Below are 20,069 nucleotides of genomic sequence, written 5' to 3'. Positions count from 1 at the left end.
GAGTGTGTATTTAGCTGATAGCATAGGGACATCCTTTTATAGGCTTTACTTAAGACTCCTCCTCATCAAAGACGTCTTAAGCTTTCCTTAAGCCAGTAGAATTAGATGTTTCAATCCACATAAAATTAGGAAACCTGAAGCACTTTGTATTTAATTAAAACAGTCACTTATACAAAGTCTAAAAGACAGATAAAATACATACTCCTAATTGGCATAGAAATAGATATCCTTAAGTGATTAGAAGACCATCTCAGTATTTGATTTAGAATGCAAATTCTTACACATAGAACCTGAAGTTCTATATCCATGAGATGAATTATCAAAAACTCAAATTTTATGATTTCATGGAAAATAGCTTACTTTGAGGCACATTGAATTGGTTGGAAATCCGATTCTTAAACTTGTAGGAGGGTGTATTCAATTTAGATTTTAAATAATTTTAAAAGAGTTATAAAGTTGATGGAGTTTAATTGAATTTAATTGAGTTTGACTGAATTCTACAAACTCCACATAGATTTTGACTGAATTCGTGTATAGACTTTAACTGAGTTTGTTAGAGTTTTATTATTGATTTTAATGGAGTTTATAGCACTCAAAAAACAAAGGGTTTAGGGGTGATGATGGTGGTTTGTGGGTGATGGTGGGAGAGGTAGTGGTGGAGGAGATGGGGGTGGTAATGGTGGTGGCAGTGGGAGTGAGGTGGTGGCATTGTAATAGGGAAGGACCGTATTTCATTGTAATTCCAATTGAATAGGTTCTCTGCTTATTCTACTTAGCTTGGATATTCATGACATATTGCTAGGTGTCACTCATGAATGGTGGAAGCCTTAAGGACTAATGATCCTAACTAATAGGGAGAATTAAAAAAGGGTTTTAATTCACAATCAATTACGAAGAGTTCAAATTGCCCACGATCTTGCTAATTAGAACCTAATGGATCACACACCGTTAAACTTGAGTTATTTGAGAAACCGTAATGGAGTTAATGAATTGAAGAGATCAATTAAGCTTAGTTAATTGGTTAAGGCAAAATTAATTATGGAATTAATTTAAACAACACGTGATGTCGGAATAGGCTTTAAACGAGAATTTTGAATTCTAGGCTCATTGGGCTTTATCTTATTGGACATGGAGATTAGGTTGTGTGACAACTTAAATGAAATTGAGCCCAAGAGGCCCAATTTCAAGGGATGGGCCTTCATATGGGCTTTTGGTTGCTACAGTCAACTTGTTGACTCAAGTAAAAGATGACTGTCATCTTTTTGAAGCCTAAGAGGTCATTAGTGAAAAACAAGAGAGAAAGAAAGCTCTAGTCTTCCAAAAACTCTCTCTACACATTCATACTACCTTAGTGCGGGATTACTAGCATCATCCTCTCACTAAGCTCATCATCTTCTTCTCAAGCTCTAATTGGTGAAGAAACTTAGAGGTTACCTATTTTGGTGACTTTTGGAGAACCTCTCAAGTTGGAGTTTTTTGGAGTCATTCAAGCTTCAACAACAAGGTGAAGATTTTGAAGGAGCCATTCAAGCCTCAACAACTTTGGTGGAATTCGATCATAGGGTTGAAAGCACGCACCAAGGGTAACTCCTCCTTCCAATCTTTTTAGAAGTATGTTCTAGGAAAATAGTACAACTATCACTTGGCTTAAAAGATTCATGGGAAATTTTTTTTGTTTTTGAACTCATAGATGCATGCTTAAGCTTCTGTTGCCATGATTTTATTTATCTATGTTGATGTTCAAATGAAACTCATGATTTTCTAAAGGTTTCCTTCAAATGGATGACCAGCAGTGGTGGCTGGCGGTAGTGTAAGGTGGCCCCTTCTTTAAAAAAAAAAAAAGAAAGAAGAAGAGTAAAACCATAAACTTACTCCATATTAAACATGCCTACAACACATGATAGTAGACTTGTAAATAGGTCAAAGGTGGATCAAATATAAAGTGATCCGATTTGATTTAAAAAACAAAAAATTCAATGTAATTTGATTCAATAATCCGACGGATCATTTACGACTATATCCATATTCGGTTTGTTAAATTATCAAAAATTAGATCCAATAACATGACTCGATTTCTTTTATGTCATATATAAATGAATAAATAAGTTGAAAACTATCCTTATTTATTGACAAAAAAAGTTCACAATATTTTTACATGTGCATATATATTTAGTAAATAAAAATATAATAAAATATAGGGGTTTTACCATATAAGGACAAATAGGAGGGCACAAACATAAAATGGTCCAACTCCTCCAAATAAGTACAAGTCGATCCAATAATGATTGGTATTTTGATTTTCATATGGGTGCATTTTTTTTGTTAAAATGATTGGTCTTTAATGGAGTATTTTATTCACTTTTGTGCTCTTGACATCAAAAGAAGAAATGGGAGGAAAAATATAAAATAAAATGAAGCAACGAAATATGGACTATCTACCCAATAGTGACATCCAATAGGTTATTGTTCAAGAATGAAATCCATGAATGTTACGATTAAAATGGACCGAAATAACTCTTTTTTTTTTCTTTCGTTCCAATCGGAAGATGAAAACTTAATTATTTATACTAATTAGACAATTTTAAGGCTTGAAGTGGACTTTTTAATTATTTTCTCTAAAAATATATATTATATCAAATTGGACTGGATTTTTCGATCAAATTAGGACAAATTAAGATTTGTTTCGTTAAGTTAAAAGGTTAAGAACACAAGTATTATCGTATTATGTCACCAAATTAGGGATGGCAACGGGTCGGGTAGGGGCCGGGTATGACAATATCATCCCCGTCCCCGCTCTCCATCTCCGCCCCAGTCCCCGAACCCATCCCCGTTTAATAGGTTTCGGAGATTCCCCATCCCCGTCCCCGTCGGGGGACTATCCCCCATACTCGCCCCGAATCCCCGATTTTTTTTGCATAAAAAATATTTATAATACATTTTAACATTAAGTTTCATATTAAATTTTCATTCAACACATCCAAATTAACTATAAAGTTCAACTCAACTATTCAAAATCACATCAATATGAAATTCCATAGAAGATTAGGAAGAATTAGGAGAGGGAGGTTAACTTAGGGTTAAACATAAATATTATAATTATATATTTATTTATTTAAATATAAACATTTGTATTTTCGGGTCAGGTTCGGGGATGGGGACGCCAATACCATCCCCTCCCCATACCCGCCGGGGATTTTTCAAGTTCGAGGATCCCCATACCTGATATCCGTTTGACCCCGAAATCTCCCCCCATTAGGGTCGGGGACCCGATGGGGACCCGCCCCTACGGGGATTTTTGCCATCCCTACACCAAATGCATCATTTTTAATTACATCGGATTTTGATCCGAATTCGATGAAAATGGTTCATTTATGATATGCTAATTACAAAAGATTTTCTTGATTTAAACCTAAAGTTTCTAAATATTTAGATGATAATTTTCATTAAAAAAAAATTAGGTGATAACGAAAGAAAGGCGGAGTCTGGAAAAAAAGAAAAAAAGAAAGGCAGAGTGTTTATGTTTTGAATTAATTCGAAGACATTTTGGATGATTGATGAATGGGTTTCGAGGTACATTTGAAGCCTATCTTCGGCCACCCCAAGGTCGAGTGGGCGGCGGGTAACGCTTCTACTCCGCCGCGTCGGTTCTTGTTCCACGTCCATGCCTCCCCTGATTCTCTGCACCTCAGAATCCATGTCACTGATTTCCACTGCGACACCTGGGAGGCCGTACGGTCGGTTTCCCAGCTTGACGACATGGTTTACCTCTGACCCTTTTCTTCCTCATATTTCGATTTTCGAGGCACCCAAATATTTATTTATTCATTTTGTTTAAATCTTCGCATGTAACATAGTTAAATGGTTAAGAAATAATGCTTAGTTAGGAACAGGCTGAATTATTATCCAGTTGGGGAAATATAGTTAAATGATCTGTTTTGTGGTTAAAGTTCAGCTTTTTACTGGAATTGCTGATGGGTTGTAATGGTTGGAAGTAACTATAATGATTGAAACCTCCATCAACCTTTTATTTATTTCTTTTTTGGTGGGTTTTTTGGATTAACTTGCTCTAACCTCATGTGCAGAGGGACAGCATTGGAATAGGAGGCTCCTGGTCAGACTTCTTAGACTATCTTATAGCTTCCGTAAAATCCGAAGATGTAAAGCTTGTTTTGGAGGGACATTCAAACTCCGACGGTAGGCATTAGCCTTTTTTCTTTTTTTCTTTTTTTTTTCCTGTTTTTTTCCTTTTAACAATGAGTGATGGGTGCAATACTGTAGGCATTAGCCTTCCTAAACCCTGTTTTTGTGATAGTGTATAACTTCTTGACGGTGGTTTGGTCATGGCAAGAATAAGTGCAGGAAAGTATTGATGTCAATCATTTAGATCACATGGAAAGTGTGAATTCTGTGCTAACCCTCTAACGGAAAGTGTTACACGAACGCATTCTTGTATCTACATCGGCATGTAGATGGAGAAACTTTGATAAGGGAAATATGCTCATTGCTTACATCATCTGTGCTATGTGTCTTACAGGTGCTGCATATGCAAAACTAGTGGCTCAAAAATCAAAAGGAATGCCCGTAATTTCCATTTCTCTTACAAAACTTGTGGGGACTGCTGGTACTGAGGCTATTGCAAATCTATCTCTTCATCTCTTCGAAGAATTCAATAGCATCCATGAGTCTTATGTGGAAGGTTGTCTTCTCATTTCCATGCAGCAATTTGTGTTTGTTATCTATAAGCCTGTATTCTCATTTCCTTTCAGCAATATGTGTGTGGGCATGTTTTGTGTTTTTTCTGAATTCCCTTTTACAAAATAGGAGGTGAAAAGCAGGAAGGGGAAGGTTGGGGTTGATAAGTTGTTCATTGATGAAATGTCGACAAGTAAAGAAATCAAATGTCAATAAGTAAAGAATTTCAATTGAAGATGCAGAAATTAAGTTTTTCACTACTTTGGATGTATGCAACTAAAATATGTTTATACCTATGTGTCTGTCAGTGCATCTGCATGAGTAGCCTTAGTTCTATATTTTTTGCATCACATTTGTTTTTTAGCCACGATTCTGGATCTTAAAGCCCTTCTTTGTGCATTACTGCTTGATGTGTGTACTTGGCACACATCAGAATAGTCTTGTGCTGGAATTGACTGTTACTACTTTCTCATTGTGCCCCAGAAAAACAGCGCTCTGTTGAATTGTCAAAAGTGATATCAGCTGAAAAGGTATGTCTACCTGTTATGCACTGTAATACTTTATGGGTATTCATGCTGTGCCCCCTACACCCCCCAATAACACAAAGACATGGCAACATGTCAATATTTTCTTCAGCCGTACTCAATTTTATGTCTACATGTTCGCATTTGAAAGAATATTTGAGATGTATTCTCACACATGTACAAACGTATCATATATCATCATTAATTCTTTGCAATACTCAATTTTCATCTACTTTTGGCATATCATTAGTGTGACTTTTGTGTTGTATGAAAGTGGTATTAGAAGTCTGATATGTGCAATTGGGTCACTGATTTCAAAATGCAGCAATACTAGTGTTTTGTTCAAGTCATAGACAACATAAGTCGATGCAAGGGAAACACATTGATGCCAAGACCACCATCCACTTTATAGTCATATATGTTCAATATTTAGTGAGACAATGAACAAACCCATACTCAGTTCCAATTCAGTTATTTGGTTTACTGAGAAAGTTGCACATTAAATGTGAACGGGGCCAATGGCCACAAAGAGACTGGTTTCAGACCAATTGGTGGTGATCTGAACCTAATGTGATACTATAATTAAATCCTTACTGAGGGGGAGATCACGGAGGTGGTATTACTACTGGATGTTCTGAGGGTTTTTCGCCTAATTAACACAAGAGTAGACAAAAGAATTTGGGAGCTGGAAGATCATGGTATGTTCTCGTGCAAATCCTTTAGAATTTTTATATCGGCTAACAACAACACAGAAGTTTTCCCCCCTTTTACCTCAGTCTGGAAGGCAATGACTCCCCCGAAAGTCAAATTCCTTATGTGGTTGATCTCGAACGGGAAAGTTAACACTTGTGACCGTATCCAAAGGAGGAACCCGTTGATGTGCCTATCTCCTCACTGGTGTGTGCTGTGCAAGTCTTGTGCAGAGACCATTGACCATTTATTTATTCACTGCCCATACTCACTAAGTCTCTGGTGGAAACTGTTAAGTGAAGTTGGAGCAATCTGGGTAATCCCTAAAGGCTGTTTTCAGCTTCTTAGCATTAAAATGACGGTGTTGGGAAAGGGGAAGAGAGCCCGAATTTTATGGGACTGTCTTGTTCATGCTTTGTTCTGGAATTTATGGGGGGAACGCAACGGCAGAATTTTCCAAGAGTATGTAGGAGTGTCTTATGAAGAACTTTGGATTAGAGTAAAATTTTGGGCTTCTCTTTGGGCTTCTGTTACCGATCAGTTCAAGGATTACCACTATCCTATTATATTGAGAGATATGAGAGCTGTGTTAAGATAAGCCTACTAAGTCGTTTTTTCCTTGCCTTTCTTAGAGAGGTGTAGATTCAGAGTCTTATTTTGGTTCTTGGTTCCTGTTTTTCAAGCAGAGTTTTCTATTGTTGCTTAGTCGAGGACTACTTGTCCTCTTGATTATCAATAAAATCGTTTCTATTCAAAAAAAAAAAAAAAAATTAAATCCTTACTATCAGCAATTTGATATCAGAATAGTTTATGTGACTCGATTCACTAATACAATTCATATAATAATAATAATTGAACTATGAAATTATCTGGTTTGACATTATCTCTAAAGGTCTGTTCCTCTTCTTCAAGTCATAGTTTAGATTATGAAGACTGAATGCTGCTGTAGAAAACAGGCCAATAATAATAAATAGTTCATTTTACAAGTGGGAGTTTGTGGACCTGTGGTTACTTTATGCTGAGCATTAATTTTAAATAGTAGCGCAGGATTTTGTTCACTAGTAATGTGTTTTTTTTTTTTTGAATAGAAACGATTGTATTGATAATCAAGAGGACAAGTAGTCCTCGACTAAGCAACAATAGAAAACTCTGCTTGAAAAACAGGAACCAAGAACCAAAATAAGACTCTGAATCTACACCTCTCTAAGAAAGGCAAGGAAAAAATGACTTAGTAGGCTTATCTTAACACAGCTCTCATATCTCTCAATATAATAGGATAGTGGTAATCCTTGAACTGATCGGTAACAGATGCCCAAAGAGAAGCCCAAAATTTTACTCTAATCCAAAGTTCTTCATAAGACACTCCTACATACTCCTGGAAAATTCTGCCGTTGATTATTTGAAATTTGTAGCAGGCATATTATAGATCTGTTAGCATATTTGTCCATTAATTTATCTTTAAATTATCATCAGGCCATTCCTTACTAAACTTTGTTCTTTTTTTATGTCAGGAAAGAAATGCTAGTATCCAGAGCCAACTGGAGCAGTATTCCAAGAGGCAAAAGTTACAAAGGATTAGTTCCTCAGATAAAGTAGATGTTTCTGGACTATTCAGTAATGGTTTGAAAAGCTCTCCAGGTAATTCTCTGCCTGAAGTGTGTACCATTTTGGTGAAGTGATAAGTTCTGTATTTTCAAACAGAAGATTGCCATGTGTGTATGTGCACTTTGTTATTAGTAAGAAAATTTAAAAGTAAAACTAAATTGTGGATCATGTTTCTGCAACTTGATAAGTATGTTGGGTTAACTTTTAAATATCTTCTTTCATGGAAAATCTCTTTTGTTGAGTGCATCTCCATTTTGCCAGCTATATACATGTCCTCTTTTGGGTGTTTGTTGAACTTCTAATTGTCAGAAAATAATTTATCCACATGTCTTTGCTGCTAATATTCATTCATTCTCCCCAGCAGCAATTGACTTGATAGCACATGTAAGGCAGAGGACCTTTTTTTAAAGGTCTTTTTGCGTGTTGTTGCATGGCTGATCACTCTCCAAGGGGCGATCAGTTTAGAATTGTTTATGTGTTCAATCAAAGAGCGACTCCACTCTCAAAGGGAAATTCAAAAGCTCAGCTGCATTTGTGTATGTCATTCATAGTGCATGGTAATTTTGGGATTTAGTCTATTTCTTAACCTTGTGAGCGAAATACTGTTCAGGCATCAATAGAGCTCCTCCAAATGTCAACTTTTCATCTTGCAGCATATCTTTCTATTGAGCTATTGATATTTTATTTGATTGTCTTTTCATTGTTTCCTCAGCATTTTCAGATTCCCTGCTTACAGATAGACTTTCTTGTTACCTGTCAATAATTGGAATTCTTCACACATCAATTGTATTATTATCAAGTATCAACTGAATATTTATTTGCCAATACTGCAGATAAAGAAGCAGCTCGAGATATAAACTCAACAGCAGTTGCCAATCGGGTTGTGCCTGCATATCGTAGGTAAGTTGGCCTCTTGAACACTGTTTACTACATCCATCCATTATCTGGGTATTTCCACTGTTAAATGCCATATTCCATATGTTCTCTTTACATAAATAACTGTCTATATTCTTTGGCAGGGCAAAAGTAAGAGGTGCCCTTCTGCAGGATACAGAAGAGGAACACAAGTAAAAGCTGGGGTGTCTGACAATTTGGTGTGCACCCTGTTGTGTGAATTAATTATAATCTTTTTTCCCCTGTTTCTGGTACAAAAGTTAGATTTAGGTTTCTGTTTTTCATCCTTTAGACCAGGCTGTAGGACAATCGGGGGAAAAAAACCAGTTTTATGCCTCTTTTTATTGCCAGGAAAATGTTTGAAACTCTCGTTTTCGGCAAGTGCTTGCAATTTTGTACTTGTGCTAATCTGGAAGACCTCTTACTTTGTAGTAGGAAGCTTTTAAGATAATTAGAGATTGGCTATTGATTGAATTTATGAGCATTTAAATGGCCAGCCTCTTTCCATCGCAATGCTCCAATTGCAACCGAGGGACTATATATACCAGGAGATCATTAGAAGCTTATTGCATTGGATTCTGGTTTGTATTTTCTGACACGGTTCATAGAATCTCGCTCATCCTCCGAACCCAAGCTACTTCCAAAGGTAGTTTAGTAGAGAGATTATAGGCCTCCCAATGCCGTTGTGTTTGGATGGAGAAATAAATTTGAAATTTGAACATAAATTAGAATTTCTGAATTGGCATATCCAATTCTCTTTATTTGTGTTTATAAAGAAAGAGATTTAGAAATTCAATGTGGAAAAAAACACATAGAAGTCGGGAGTCGAAACTCGATTTTAAATTTCATCTCATTAAGGTGTCATTTCTAAAATTCAAGACACGCCCTATGTAATGCCTCTCTACCACCACCACCATCGCCACCTTAACTAGCCATCACCACCACCATCACTCGTTTATTGGCCGATCATCGCTCATTCATATAGATCGATGTTTTTATAGTTAGTTTAAATTATGTACGTAAATCCCACTAGAACAAGGAACATTACAAATTCCCATCATTTTAAATACTGTCAATTTTTGATAGTTGAATTGTTTCTAGTAAAGGTTGTGTTTGGCGTCATTCAGTTTTGTTGTGATTTTGAATCACGTATCATTTTATTAGCCAACTTGCAGTTCCTTTTAAAAATTTGTGTCTAAATTGAGCAAGCCTCATTTTCTATAGGGCATACATACATATGATCGATATACATAGACAGGTAAACAAATTGGCAATATTCTCCTTTTACAATAGAGAGATTCACTATTATACCTAATATAGGAGCTCAAATTATTTATTAAAAAAAAAACCCTATATGAAATAGACTTTAAAAACACACCCAAAGCTCATTTACAACATAACAAAAAGGCTTTTAACTTTTTTAAAATTACAAAACTGCCATTGATTTCTTCAAAACAAACTCAATCCCAAAACCTCATAAATAAAAAACCCAAAACACTCAATAGGGCATCAAAGTAATTTAATAATCAAAATTAAATTCAATAGGGTCAACTATCATTTTTTGAGTTTGTTTATAGAAATTAAATGGTGTAAGGAGGGTTTCACCCAAAAAAAATGGTGTAGGGTTTATTTATAGTTTTATTGCTAAGAATGGGTATATGACTAAATATCTCTTTACAATAAGCATCCCCTTTGTCTCTTGGTTTTGCTTTTCTTGCTGTGGAAGAAGAACCAGCACCCAGGTAAGGTATTGGTCTCATCAGAAAACCTGCATATTCAACAAAACAAAATCAATTTGTGTTTCTTATCAACAACAACAACCACCAAAAAAAAAAAAAAAAAAGTTCCAATTACATACCTAGTTCGGCTGCTGCTGCTGCTGCTGCTGTTGTTTCCCTGACTGTTTTTATTTACTCCTGCAAGGAAAAATGCCCTTATCTTACACCAATCTTTATGGTTGTTCTTTAATGATAATGAAGGGCTTGGCGAAACTTTTGAGGAGCAATTCCCAGGTGGTTTTAGTTTCTTCTTTGAACCTAGAAAAGTTGGAAAGAACATCTTAATTAGGAAAGTTTCACTTTCCATGCTTGAAGTCCTTGATATTTCATAGCTGCTTTTCTTCTTCACGTTACTCTTTTGCTTCCTGATTTGGACTTCTTCTTCACTGCGAAAGCTGAAACTTGTCTCTTTGGCATCAGTTTCTTCTTCTCTAACCCCCTGAGCACCTTGTTGCTCATCATCAACAATATCTTTTAGAGAAAGTTCGTAACATGACTCGGGCATGTCTTGGATCATTTCCATCATCTCCCTCCTACTTTGAACAATTTCTGCTTGTCTTTGTGACAACGTCGTCATTGTACAAGGATTACTATAGTGGTGGTTGTTGGGGAGCAAAGGAGTAGACTCATCTTTGATCCATCTCAACAACATGTTCGTTTCCCAGAAATCAAAGTCTTCTTCTTCTGCACTACCGCGACGACTCCTGCGGACATGGCAGCTTGGAGAGAGTTGATTCCTAGGAAGGCTTTGACACTGAAGAAGATCAAGCATGGTAGTATATGAAATGAAGAAAGAGAATATGTAGGTGCTGAAATGTTAAGCAAATTTTTTTTTTTTTTTTGTGTGTGGGAGCTACAAGTATTATGGCTATGCTAGCTGCTGCTGCTGCAAATTATAATATCATATCATATCATATCATATCATATCACTGCGATGATTTGGTCAATGTCATTTGCTCCACAGAGTTCAATTTAATTATAGGGGGGGAGAACTTAGAAGTCTTTGCCGTCTAAGATGGGAAGGTCAATTAAACAGTCCAATTTTTCCAATTTCCAACTTGTCTAACTCAAAGATTTTCTTCTATAGAAAAAATTTGATCGACTTTTTCTCTTAGCTTCTTTGTCCTGACTTTACTACAATAATTTCTCTCTCCACCAAGAAAATAGTCTTGTATATTAAAGCAAATATTACTTCTTTTATGCATCTTTAGTACGAATTCATGCTTAATGAGAACACAAAATTCAATGGTTATTGTGATTACTAATAGAAAAAGGTGAACCTGTCGATCTAAGAGCAACTCCACCCATTTGCCCCTTACCATGGCAAGGGGGGGCTAGGGCAGCCACTATTCACATGAATAGTGGCTGCCCTTGCAAATAGTAAATTTTGTGTTTCCACCCATTGCCATGGCTAAGGGCAATTACTATTCATTTTTTTGTTTTTTTCACAAATTTTTTTACCTCAATAATTAATTTGGATAATATTTTCGGATAAGATTTCCGGGTTCCTACGTGTCATGACTATTCATAATCGGATAAAATTTCGGGATAAGATTTTTGGGTTCAATTTTCGGATGAATTTCAAAATTCAAAATTCAGATAAAAACTTGGAGCCAAGCCTCACACAAGGAAACATCTTCCATGGTGCTCCACGCCCCTCCGGTTTCGATAGAAGAAGCCATAAAAATAAGAAGAAGAAAAAATACAAGGTTAAAGAGAGGAAAATGTTGAATAAAGAGTGAATAATAGTAGAAGTAGAATAAAATGTATAAGGATTGGTGTTGAAAGTGAAGGGTATTAATAGGTTTTATAGAAGAAAAAAATTCAGAATTTTTTAGTATTTTTTTTTAAAAATTTCGATTGTTTTTCATAATTTTATTGCAAAAAAATGACCAGCCGTTGGATTGGAGGAGAGAAGCAGATCAGAGCGCCCAGGTTACGACACCTGTCTTCTAGCCGTTGGTGCTCGCGCAGGGCTAACGTCAGCACGACGTCAGCGCAAGCGAATTCAAATTTTTTTAACGTTGGCGCGTGCAATGCACGCGCCAACGTTAAAAAAATTTGACTGCGCTCGCTGACGTCGTCCTGACGTCAGCACGACGTCACCCCAAACCGAGTTTTGGACCTCGGGCTGAACTAGCCTTCGGGCCAGCCCGACTTGCTGGGACCCGCACCTTGCCCGGGCCTGGGCTCACCGCTGGAAACTCCTTTTTTTGGTTTTCTCCCCCCAGCCTTGGGCTAGGCTCATGGCTGGAACTGCTCTAACAACGGTAACAACCGCAATCACACCAAGTACGAATTTGTAACTTAGAAAAATCCGAACTCATAACGTAGAAAAATCCAAACTTAGGGTGTGGATTAAGTTCATTGAATTTTCACAAATAAAATGAATGGTCCGAGTCCTAAAAGCTTAGATGGTCATTCTAAACCATTTAAGCTGATTTAGGACTAGTTGCATGCCAGCATGGTGAGAGCGATCCAGATGCCAAAATAAATTTCCTTGTAAAAATTGAGTACCTGATGTTGAATGACGTTTAAGTAGACAGTGTCAAAGTTCCATGGTGGAGACTTTGGTTTGCAACTTGACTTATAATTGGGACATTCTGATGTTGAATGATACCCTGTGGCCACGGTTTCTAGACCTCAAACAAATCCTTAAGATGACAAAAGTACATATTTGGGCCTGATAATAATTGTGGCCGAATAGATTTTCTTGTGCGATTTGCTTGGAATGAGCTGCAGTGCGAATTCAATCAAAAAGCAAAGACATCATTTTTTTCCTCCAATCATCAACAAAACAATAATTAAACTCAACTCTCAAAGAAAACCTTGACAAATTCATGAAATAGGATGAAACATACTAAGACTTCACATGGTCCCTGATAAATTGCTCCACCTCAGATATTTCACCAGTTAAACCAGAAGCTTCTGCAACTTTAACTTTGTTCTGGCATTGGGAGAAAGAAAATGGTTCGCCATGCACTCCAAGTGTAAAGTCGTTTGCAATATCAGCTGTTGATATCACACTTCTTGATGCACGTAATTTGTCACTACAAGATATTTATATGACAAATACATGAGGATAATGAAATACATATATAAATCAGAAACTTATATCACAGAGCACTCTCGACAAATGAACAATTAAAGAAACAAGGGAAAAAAAACAAAACAAAACAGAATTGAATAAATTGAAAAATTTGTCTTGAATGCATCATGGATGAAAAATAGGAAATCACAGCAAAACCGTTAATTGTAAGCACTATATTTATGGAAATAACGAAAATAAAGGATATTTCTTATACAAATAAAATAAAGAACAAAGATACGGGATATAATTTTCAAGTGCATATAACGAACAATTAATATAATCCAATACACAACCACTGAAAGGCTTGGAGTAGAACATTATAATCAATCGGATAAAAGACACCCACAGTAAACAAAACTCAAATCTTACATTTCTTTCTCCAATTGTTTTCGAATAAATTCCTTGCTATGTGCTGTCACTCTGTCTGCCTTGTTGCAGAGAATAAGAACTGGAATTTTCTTCCTCACCACGCTCACCTTAGTCAAAATATCATACAGGTACCTGTTGCAAATAAAGTGCCATAGGTCAGCCATTATATAAGTGAAAATCTTATGTTGCATGCAAAGCATGCATCTATATCCTTAAACCCCATATTTAGGGTCCTCCATTTGTTACTAGCAATTTTACGCACTCTATTGCCTTGGACCAATAGGGCTGGCACCCTTTACCACCAAGTGGTAAAATGGACGTAAGCATATGGCAACCAGAATTGTCATTTTTAAATAAATATCATATATGTAGCTTTATACTGAAAAAAGAAATCTTACTCCGAAGCGGCACGGCAATTTGGTAAGAACTCCAAAGCATCAACCACAAATACTATACCAGCTGCTTGAGGCTGGACATCATCTAGTTTGGCTCTAAGCCGAGAATGCCCAGGAACATCAATAAGATGAACAGGATTTTCCTTTCCATTCTGTCAGGGACAACCAAAAGAAGGGTGAGCACGGTCGAATTCCAGAAGGACAATCAACAAAAACAATTAGTAGAAAGAAAGGGAAGAATATGTTTGTGGCTAATGTCTTCTGCACATTGAAGGCAAATAGATAAGTTAGATCTGCCCTCATTACAAGCAATATATATCAAAACCTGGTTTACTCGCATATGAGCACAAGAAGCTGAAATGTACCTTTGATTTTTCAGAATGGAGCACAAAAGTTCCCTCATTTGGTTCCATTGATGTCACAGTACCATGATGAGATGAGCCATCCCGCAGCTGGGACGTGCATAAAATCATGCCACAAAAGTTGGATCAACATTGCTATGGCATAAATAGATCATCAAAGAAACTGAAAATGGGGGAAAAAGGACAACTTAACACAAGGCATTTAGAATTTTTAACCAAATTTTATTTCCCAAGTACTAAACAGCATCTTATCACAAACAATGACAGAGTTTCAAATTTTATCAAAAGGAAAAGGATACAACATAAACAAAGGACAAACTCAATATTCAAAATAACATGATATTGTCTAACAAAGTTGAGTAATAAGATGAAACAGGAGATTCTTATGCAAAACCAGTGTTTTCAGAAGTGAAGGTATGACGGGGCGCTGATGTCTTGTCAGGCAAGAATTAAGCCTTGAGGCATTGAGACATAAGCCTTTCAGGCCTCGAATTAAATCATAACATAAGTACATATTGTCATTCAAGCACATGGTCAGTCGAAGGGTAATATTTCGGGTGGAACGGACTTCTGCCTCTTATTTGGATGGTTTATTCCCTTTTCCAAATACCCCAGCCAAAGGATGTTGTCTGGGCTGGGCACACTTCGTAAAAAAAAAAAGGTTCTCTTCCACTTTTACCAAAAAAACATAGTGAGAAGTAAGCTAAAATAGAAAGGCGTAATTCTTTGCAGCATTTTGTAGCACGGATGGATGCCTGAGCCTCATGCACGCCTTTGAAAACACTGCAAAATTAATTAGTAGAAAGCTGGCATAATTTTGAAGTCCTTAATTGGCATAATGAAAATAACCAGACAGTCATATGGTCGAGATGTAATTTGTTTGCATTACATAACATGCACTAAGAAGCAGGACATTAGTCAAGTCCGCTACATATTGAGCCTAATAAAATGTTTAAGGAGAACAAAATCCAATAAAGTCAATGCTTACTTGATAGAAAAGAACAGTCTTTCCACTCCCGCTAAGCCCAGTCAGCAGTATGGTATTAGCTTTTGGGCGTTTAAACAACCTAACTACAACACAAAAGATATCAATAAATACCCATAAATATTATCATAGTAGAAATTTTTTGAGAAAGTGAAAGATAAAGAGCATACCCAACAAGAGTAAAAATGAGGTAAATAGCAAGATGGTGACAGCAGCATAAATCTGTTCAGATGGAACCTGATGAATGTATTTAAGGGCTTGAGATGACCATTGCCCTGCCAATTTCTTCAATCGTCCTGCTTGTGTCTTCCATTGTTCTAATCCTTCCATCTTCTTTTGGAATTTTAAGAAACTTTCAGTATGATTTGTGGTGAATCCTGGCCTCTTTTCACTCAAACTGAAACCCTTGGGGCAATGCCTCAAGAAGGAATGGAGCTCAAGTAGGGAGAAAGTACACTAAGGGGAGACGGAAATGAGGGTGTTAGGGACTTTGGATTAGAGAGTTGGCAATCATGGATGAAACAATATGATAGGGGCGTTTGACCAAGTAAACATGGAAAACATGTCAAGATCCAAAAAAAGAGTTCCAAATCCCATGACGTGCAATTCAAAAGACGTGACTCCAACTAAAGAATGTGTACACATGCTAACATACAAGACCAATTAAACTATCAATCTTATGAAAACCTCGACAATTGTTTGATAAAAAAAAATTCAGATTCACATTAAAATAATTTCATCCACTGCCTATTTTAGTATGTGAAAGATCTGTCATAGAGAAAATTTGGCAGAAAATGCTGAAAAATAATGAATCTCAAAATTCAGCATTCCTTAAATTAATTGACAAAGATAAATGACTTTATCAATGAATCAAAGCAGCCACACAAGTTACAGATATCTTACATTGATATAAAAAAAAATACAGACATTCCCATCTAATGCAAGGACTTAATGGAACAATAACAGAGTTATTATGAAAAAATCATCCCACAAATAAAAATCTCTTTATTAATTCTAAGAGCAACAACCACAAAAAGAACAAAATCGAACATGTCACAAATTTGTGAAATGTTCCCTTAGCCAAACTCTAACCAAATCTAGGTCTAACATATATACTAAACTAGTCATTAGGGCTCCATGGAGTTTCAAGAGCCACAACAAACTTGGTTTACAAGGATGCAAAGAGCAGAAGATTCATGGGGTTAACAAGTGGCAACTTAATTAGGATGCTTTTCATGGCATCATTCAACATATTAGATTCAGTAGTATATGCTTATAAGCAGTAAAAAACATGGGCTGAGGTATGCCCCCGCTCAAATGTTTTTTGAGAAATAATATGTAATGTGTTTGTCTTATTTTACCTTAATATCCTGAAACAATAAACTAATTTTTACCAGCCAACCCAGTTTTCGCTTGCTTTTTTAGTTTCTAACGCCAAACATGTAAAGCACACAGGACAACGTCTCCCTCTGATTTTACCTGATATTCAATCCAGGTGAATTTACTTTTTCTAATATATTTTGAAACTAAAATAGTTACTGATGTTTGAGGTAATTCATAAGTGACTGGGTGAAGATCTACTTATTTCATATTTGAACACTAAGAGGTGCCCCCACTGGTACAATTTTCGGGCTCCACTGCTGCTAATAAGCTAGCTGAAGTGGTGAGTGCTGGGATAATGATGCCATGAAAAGTATCCAAAATCAACAACCAACAAGCCCTGATAGCATCCTTGAACAGATATGCTAATCTCTCGCACAATTTATAATTCCAAAAAGAAATCTTTGTTGCATAATTTTACACTATGGATAGAGTAGCAGAGTTAGGCCTTTAAGATTAAATAAGGTGTTTGTCAGTGTAGGTGTACACTATCATGGATACACTTTGATGAGATAGAGTGTTTGGCAGCTGGACTGTGTCATTGATCATGCCTATAACTAGAGTTACTTTGGGTTAATAAAGCCTAAAATTAGAGTTACTTTCAGTTAACACACAAGTGGATTTGCCAAACAGATATTCTCTCCAGCATAATCATGCATCATAAATACCATGACAGTGCTTCTCTAAAATGATTTCAGTTTATTGTACATCTACTAAAGTGCACAGACCCTAGTGAACAATGGTTCAGTCTAAAGCATCACACGATTAATTAGCTATCTTTGCAAACTCTAGTACGCAAATTACATTAATTAATTTTATATGATACAGAAAGGGTGATTATCTTGATTATCCCAATTAACTATGACGACCACTTAATGGGCACAGGACAAGCTCCACATTTAGAAATCTGAACCTACAAATTAATTCGTCCTCAATCTAATCTGAAACTATAATCATATATACTAACCATGGAATTGTTTCAATGAGGTTGATACGATTACTAAGAAAATGTATTAAATATTTTTCACAATTCAAGAAATTGCAGAGAAAATCACATAAGAAAAGTTTTTTTTTAAATATAAACTTTATAATTTCAAAAGAGAGAAACAAAGAAACAAGCAAGTGGATAAGGAATCCACAAGAGAAAACAAAAGAAAAGCTGCAGCCTCAAGAACAAAACAATAAAGGAAACATTTATGGAAACACCAATCCAATATAAAAATAGACATCATAATATCCAATCTTCTTTAACAAAAATAATCGTATTTTGATTCTCTGATGTCTGAGGGTAAGAGAGAGAGTGATCATACCTGAAAATCACAACATAGATCTGAGAGCCTGAACAGATACGGACTGAAAAATGGGGCGGGGACTTTTAAGCAAATTTTCCTCGGTCAAAATTTCGACAGAGTCGAACTTGCTTTCCAATTCCAAATTCTTGTGCTTTTCCCGAACTGAAATTACATTTATAAAAAATTAAATTATTAAATTGCTAATGTCACGTTACCAATATCTCAATTATTTCATACTCAATTTATCTTATCTTATCTCGGTTGTTGAGAATCATTCGGGAGTAAACTCCAACTAGGCAGTTTTCATTCGACTATTATGTTTTCATTAATTTATACATGGATTCACACCCATGGGGTTCTTTTATTTTTTGGTGACCACTATTTTATTAGCAAAAAAACACATCAATGAATAAACGAGGTTATACTAGTCTCTGTAGTTTTCACGTTTCAGAAGCTATTACAGTTTACAAAATACAGAGAAATAGCAGTCATGCAACTACAAAAACTTGGAAAATCATATCCGCTTCCCGTTCCTTGCTATTGAATATCAAAGCACAACCCAAAGAAGCAAATTTTCTTCCCATGTCGGTAATGTCATAAACCCTAAATCCCTCAAATTCTAAATCGCTAACTTAGAAAGAAACAGTAACAAAAGTTAAATTAAAAGAAGAAGAATAGTAAAATTGAAGAATTAAAAGAAGAAGAAGATTAGAAGAATAAAGAAGAACTTACAGAGCTAGCAGCTGCAGCAGTGGGCACTGGCTGACGGTGAGGTCTGGCCGACTGAGGATGGAGCGAAGGGCTGGGACGGATGTCGGAGTTTCTTTTGGGGTAAAATTTTGAGTAAAATTATTTTTTACTCCCCAACTACAGGGGTCATTCCATTAACGTAAGACCATTTTGAAAGAGACGTGATTTTCACACTCATTATTTTTTCTCTTTTTACGCTCCTTACAATTGCATTTTTCTCTTTTCTTTTGAGTTTTTCTATTTAAGCCTTGCACTTCTCATTATTCACTCTGTGTTCTAAGTTCACCTAAATTTGTAATTCAAATTTTCACAATTTCTTAGAAAACCCAATTATCTTCGCAAACTACCCCTAAATATATAAACACCCAGTAGAAAAAATAAAAAATAAAAGACTTTTTCTATTTAAACTCCACATTTTTTTTTTGTTCACTCCAATACTTAAAATCATTAAACTCTTAAGTTTTATTATTGTATAAAAAGACAAAATAATCATATATTGTCATGAGACAATGATGAAGAGGCAGAAGTGGTGAAGCATGATCATAAAAACGAAAAGTGAACAATAGCTGAAAATGTAGAAGGATGATTATGATCTCCCAATTACTCAGGCGATGGTTTATTTTTGGGGTGTGGTTGGTCTCTATTTATAGAGGGAGATGCAAGTTTTAATTAATCAAATTACAATATTAATAATATGTATTTAACGTGATCATTGAGAATTAATTTAATAGGCATGCATGTTCCCCTCTCAATTTTATTTTGATGCTCACAGAGCTAGAGTCAGTCAAAGGCAAGCATGTTTTTTTGTATGATTGATTGCTTGTATACAGTAAGACAGTCAAACTCTAAGGATTACTTTTCTAGTTTTATTGACTGGCACTGTCAAATTTGGTAATGGCAAGTATATAAGAGAGTTATACACAAGAGCACAATCAAAGTGCAAAAAGTTAGAAGGGGAGGGGTTTTCTCGCACATTGCAAGGTGTAATAGGGTTTGAACCTTAGACCACTAACATACAAGTTAAGAACTTTTTTTACTGGACTAGAGATACTTTATGTTTCAAACTTTATAAAAGTTTACAAAACCCAACAAGTCGGATGAAAATAAAACTACTGTGACAAAACATCTAATAGTAAGGGATCAATATACATCAAGATGCACATCAAATGAACCAATAAGCTCTTTCCAATTGTCAATGTGATCTTGATATGAACTATACACTACTACAAAAATCGAAATAGACGACGGGAATATACTGTCGT

At 35.8% G+C, this 20,069-nt stretch overlaps 3 protein-coding genes across 7 annotated transcripts; 1 reads left to right on the top strand and 2 right to left on the bottom strand.

Annotated features, from left to right (window-relative positions):
- The first annotated feature begins 3,416 nt into the window (after window positions 1–3,416).
- On the top strand, window positions 3,417–8,879 carry LOC110751196 (U2 small nuclear ribonucleoprotein auxiliary factor-like protein). Its single transcript, XM_021951631.2, has 7 exons — window positions 3,417–3,759; window positions 4,083–4,194; window positions 4,535–4,696; window positions 5,176–5,222; window positions 7,418–7,544; window positions 8,345–8,411; window positions 8,531–8,879. Exons 1-7 carry the CDS (start codon window positions 3,559–3,561, stop codon window positions 8,580–8,582), a joined length of 768 nt encoding a protein of 255 aa, XP_021807323.2. The 5' UTR covers window positions 3,417–3,558; the 3' UTR covers window positions 8,583–8,879.
- A 727-nt stretch (window positions 8,880–9,606) lies between these two features.
- Window positions 9,607–12,198, bottom strand: LOC110751200 (uncharacterized). The gene is made up of 2 exons (XM_021951635.2): window positions 10,264–12,198; window positions 9,607–10,173 (listed from the first exon to the last, which is right to left on the bottom strand). The coding sequence occupies exons 1-2, from the start codon at window positions 10,953–10,955 to the stop codon at window positions 10,080–10,082; spliced, it is 786 nt and encodes a 261-aa protein (XP_021807327.2). The 5' UTR covers window positions 10,956–12,198; the 3' UTR covers window positions 9,607–10,079.
- Window positions 12,199–12,514: 316 nt separating this feature from the next.
- On the bottom strand, window positions 12,515–18,973 carry LOC110751199 (uncharacterized). Of its 5 annotated transcripts, XM_021951632.2 has the most exons (9): window positions 18,790–18,973; window positions 18,076–18,219; window positions 15,556–15,841; window positions 15,389–15,471; window positions 14,404–14,490; window positions 14,042–14,190; window positions 13,644–13,775; window positions 13,045–13,233; window positions 12,515–12,919 (listed from the first exon to the last, which is right to left on the bottom strand). In XM_021951632.2, exons 3-9 carry the CDS (start codon window positions 15,713–15,715, stop codon window positions 12,820–12,822), a joined length of 900 nt encoding a protein of 299 aa, XP_021807324.1. In that variant the 5' UTR covers window positions 15,716–15,841; window positions 18,076–18,219; window positions 18,790–18,973; the 3' UTR covers window positions 12,515–12,819. The 5 variants fall into 5 exon arrangements, with proteins under 5 accessions (XP_021807324.1, XP_088108284.1, XP_088108285.1 ...); XM_088252157.1 differs by lacking the exon at window positions 12,515–12,919 and having other exon boundaries at window positions 12,932–13,233; window positions 18,790–18,968; XM_088252158.1 differs by lacking the exons at window positions 18,076–18,219; window positions 18,790–18,973 and having other exon boundaries at window positions 14,404–15,183; window positions 15,389–15,467; window positions 15,556–15,694.
- Window positions 18,974–20,069: the final 1,096 nt, after the last annotated feature.

This window comes from Prunus avium, chromosome 4, assembly GCF_965620075.1.
Source record: "Prunus avium chromosome 4, drPruAviu1.hap1.1, whole genome shotgun sequence".
NCBI classification, from domain to species: domain Eukaryota; kingdom Viridiplantae; phylum Streptophyta; class Magnoliopsida; order Rosales; family Rosaceae; genus Prunus; species Prunus avium.
Note: the sequence above shows the minus strand (reverse complement) of the source record. Positions and strands in the feature narration are given on the sequence as shown.

Coding starts and splice junctions, on each gene's coding strand:
- LOC110751196 (XM_021951631.2), top strand. CDS start 3,559: ATGGGTTTCGAGGTACATTTGAAGCCTATCTTCGGCCACCCCAAGGTC. Junction 3,760..4,082: donor TTTCCCAGCTTGACGACATG/GTTTACCTCTGA, acceptor CCTCATGTGCAG/AGGGACAGCATTGGAATAGG. Junction 5,223..7,417: donor AAGTGATATCAGCTGAAAAG/GTATGTCTACCT, acceptor TTTTTATGTCAG/GAAAGAAATGCTAGTATCCA.
- LOC110751200 (XM_021951635.2), bottom strand. CDS start 10,955: ATGCTTGATCTTCTTCAGTGTCAAAGCCTTCCTAGGAATCAACTCTCT. Junction 10,174..10,263: donor AGCAGCAGCAGCCGAACTAG/GTATGTAATTGG, acceptor TTGAATATGCAG/GTTTTCTGATGAGACCAATA.
- LOC110751199 (XM_021951632.2), bottom strand. CDS start 15,715: ATGGAAGGATTAGAACAATGGAAGACACAAGCAGGACGATTGAAGAAA. Junction 14,191..14,403: donor TCCATTCTGAAAAATCAAAG/GTACATTTCAGC, acceptor TGTCCCTGACAG/AATGGAAAGGAAAATCCTGT. Junction 13,776..14,041: donor AATTGCCGTGCCGCTTCGGA/GTAAGATTTCTT, acceptor TATTTGCAACAG/GTACCTGTATGATATTTTGA.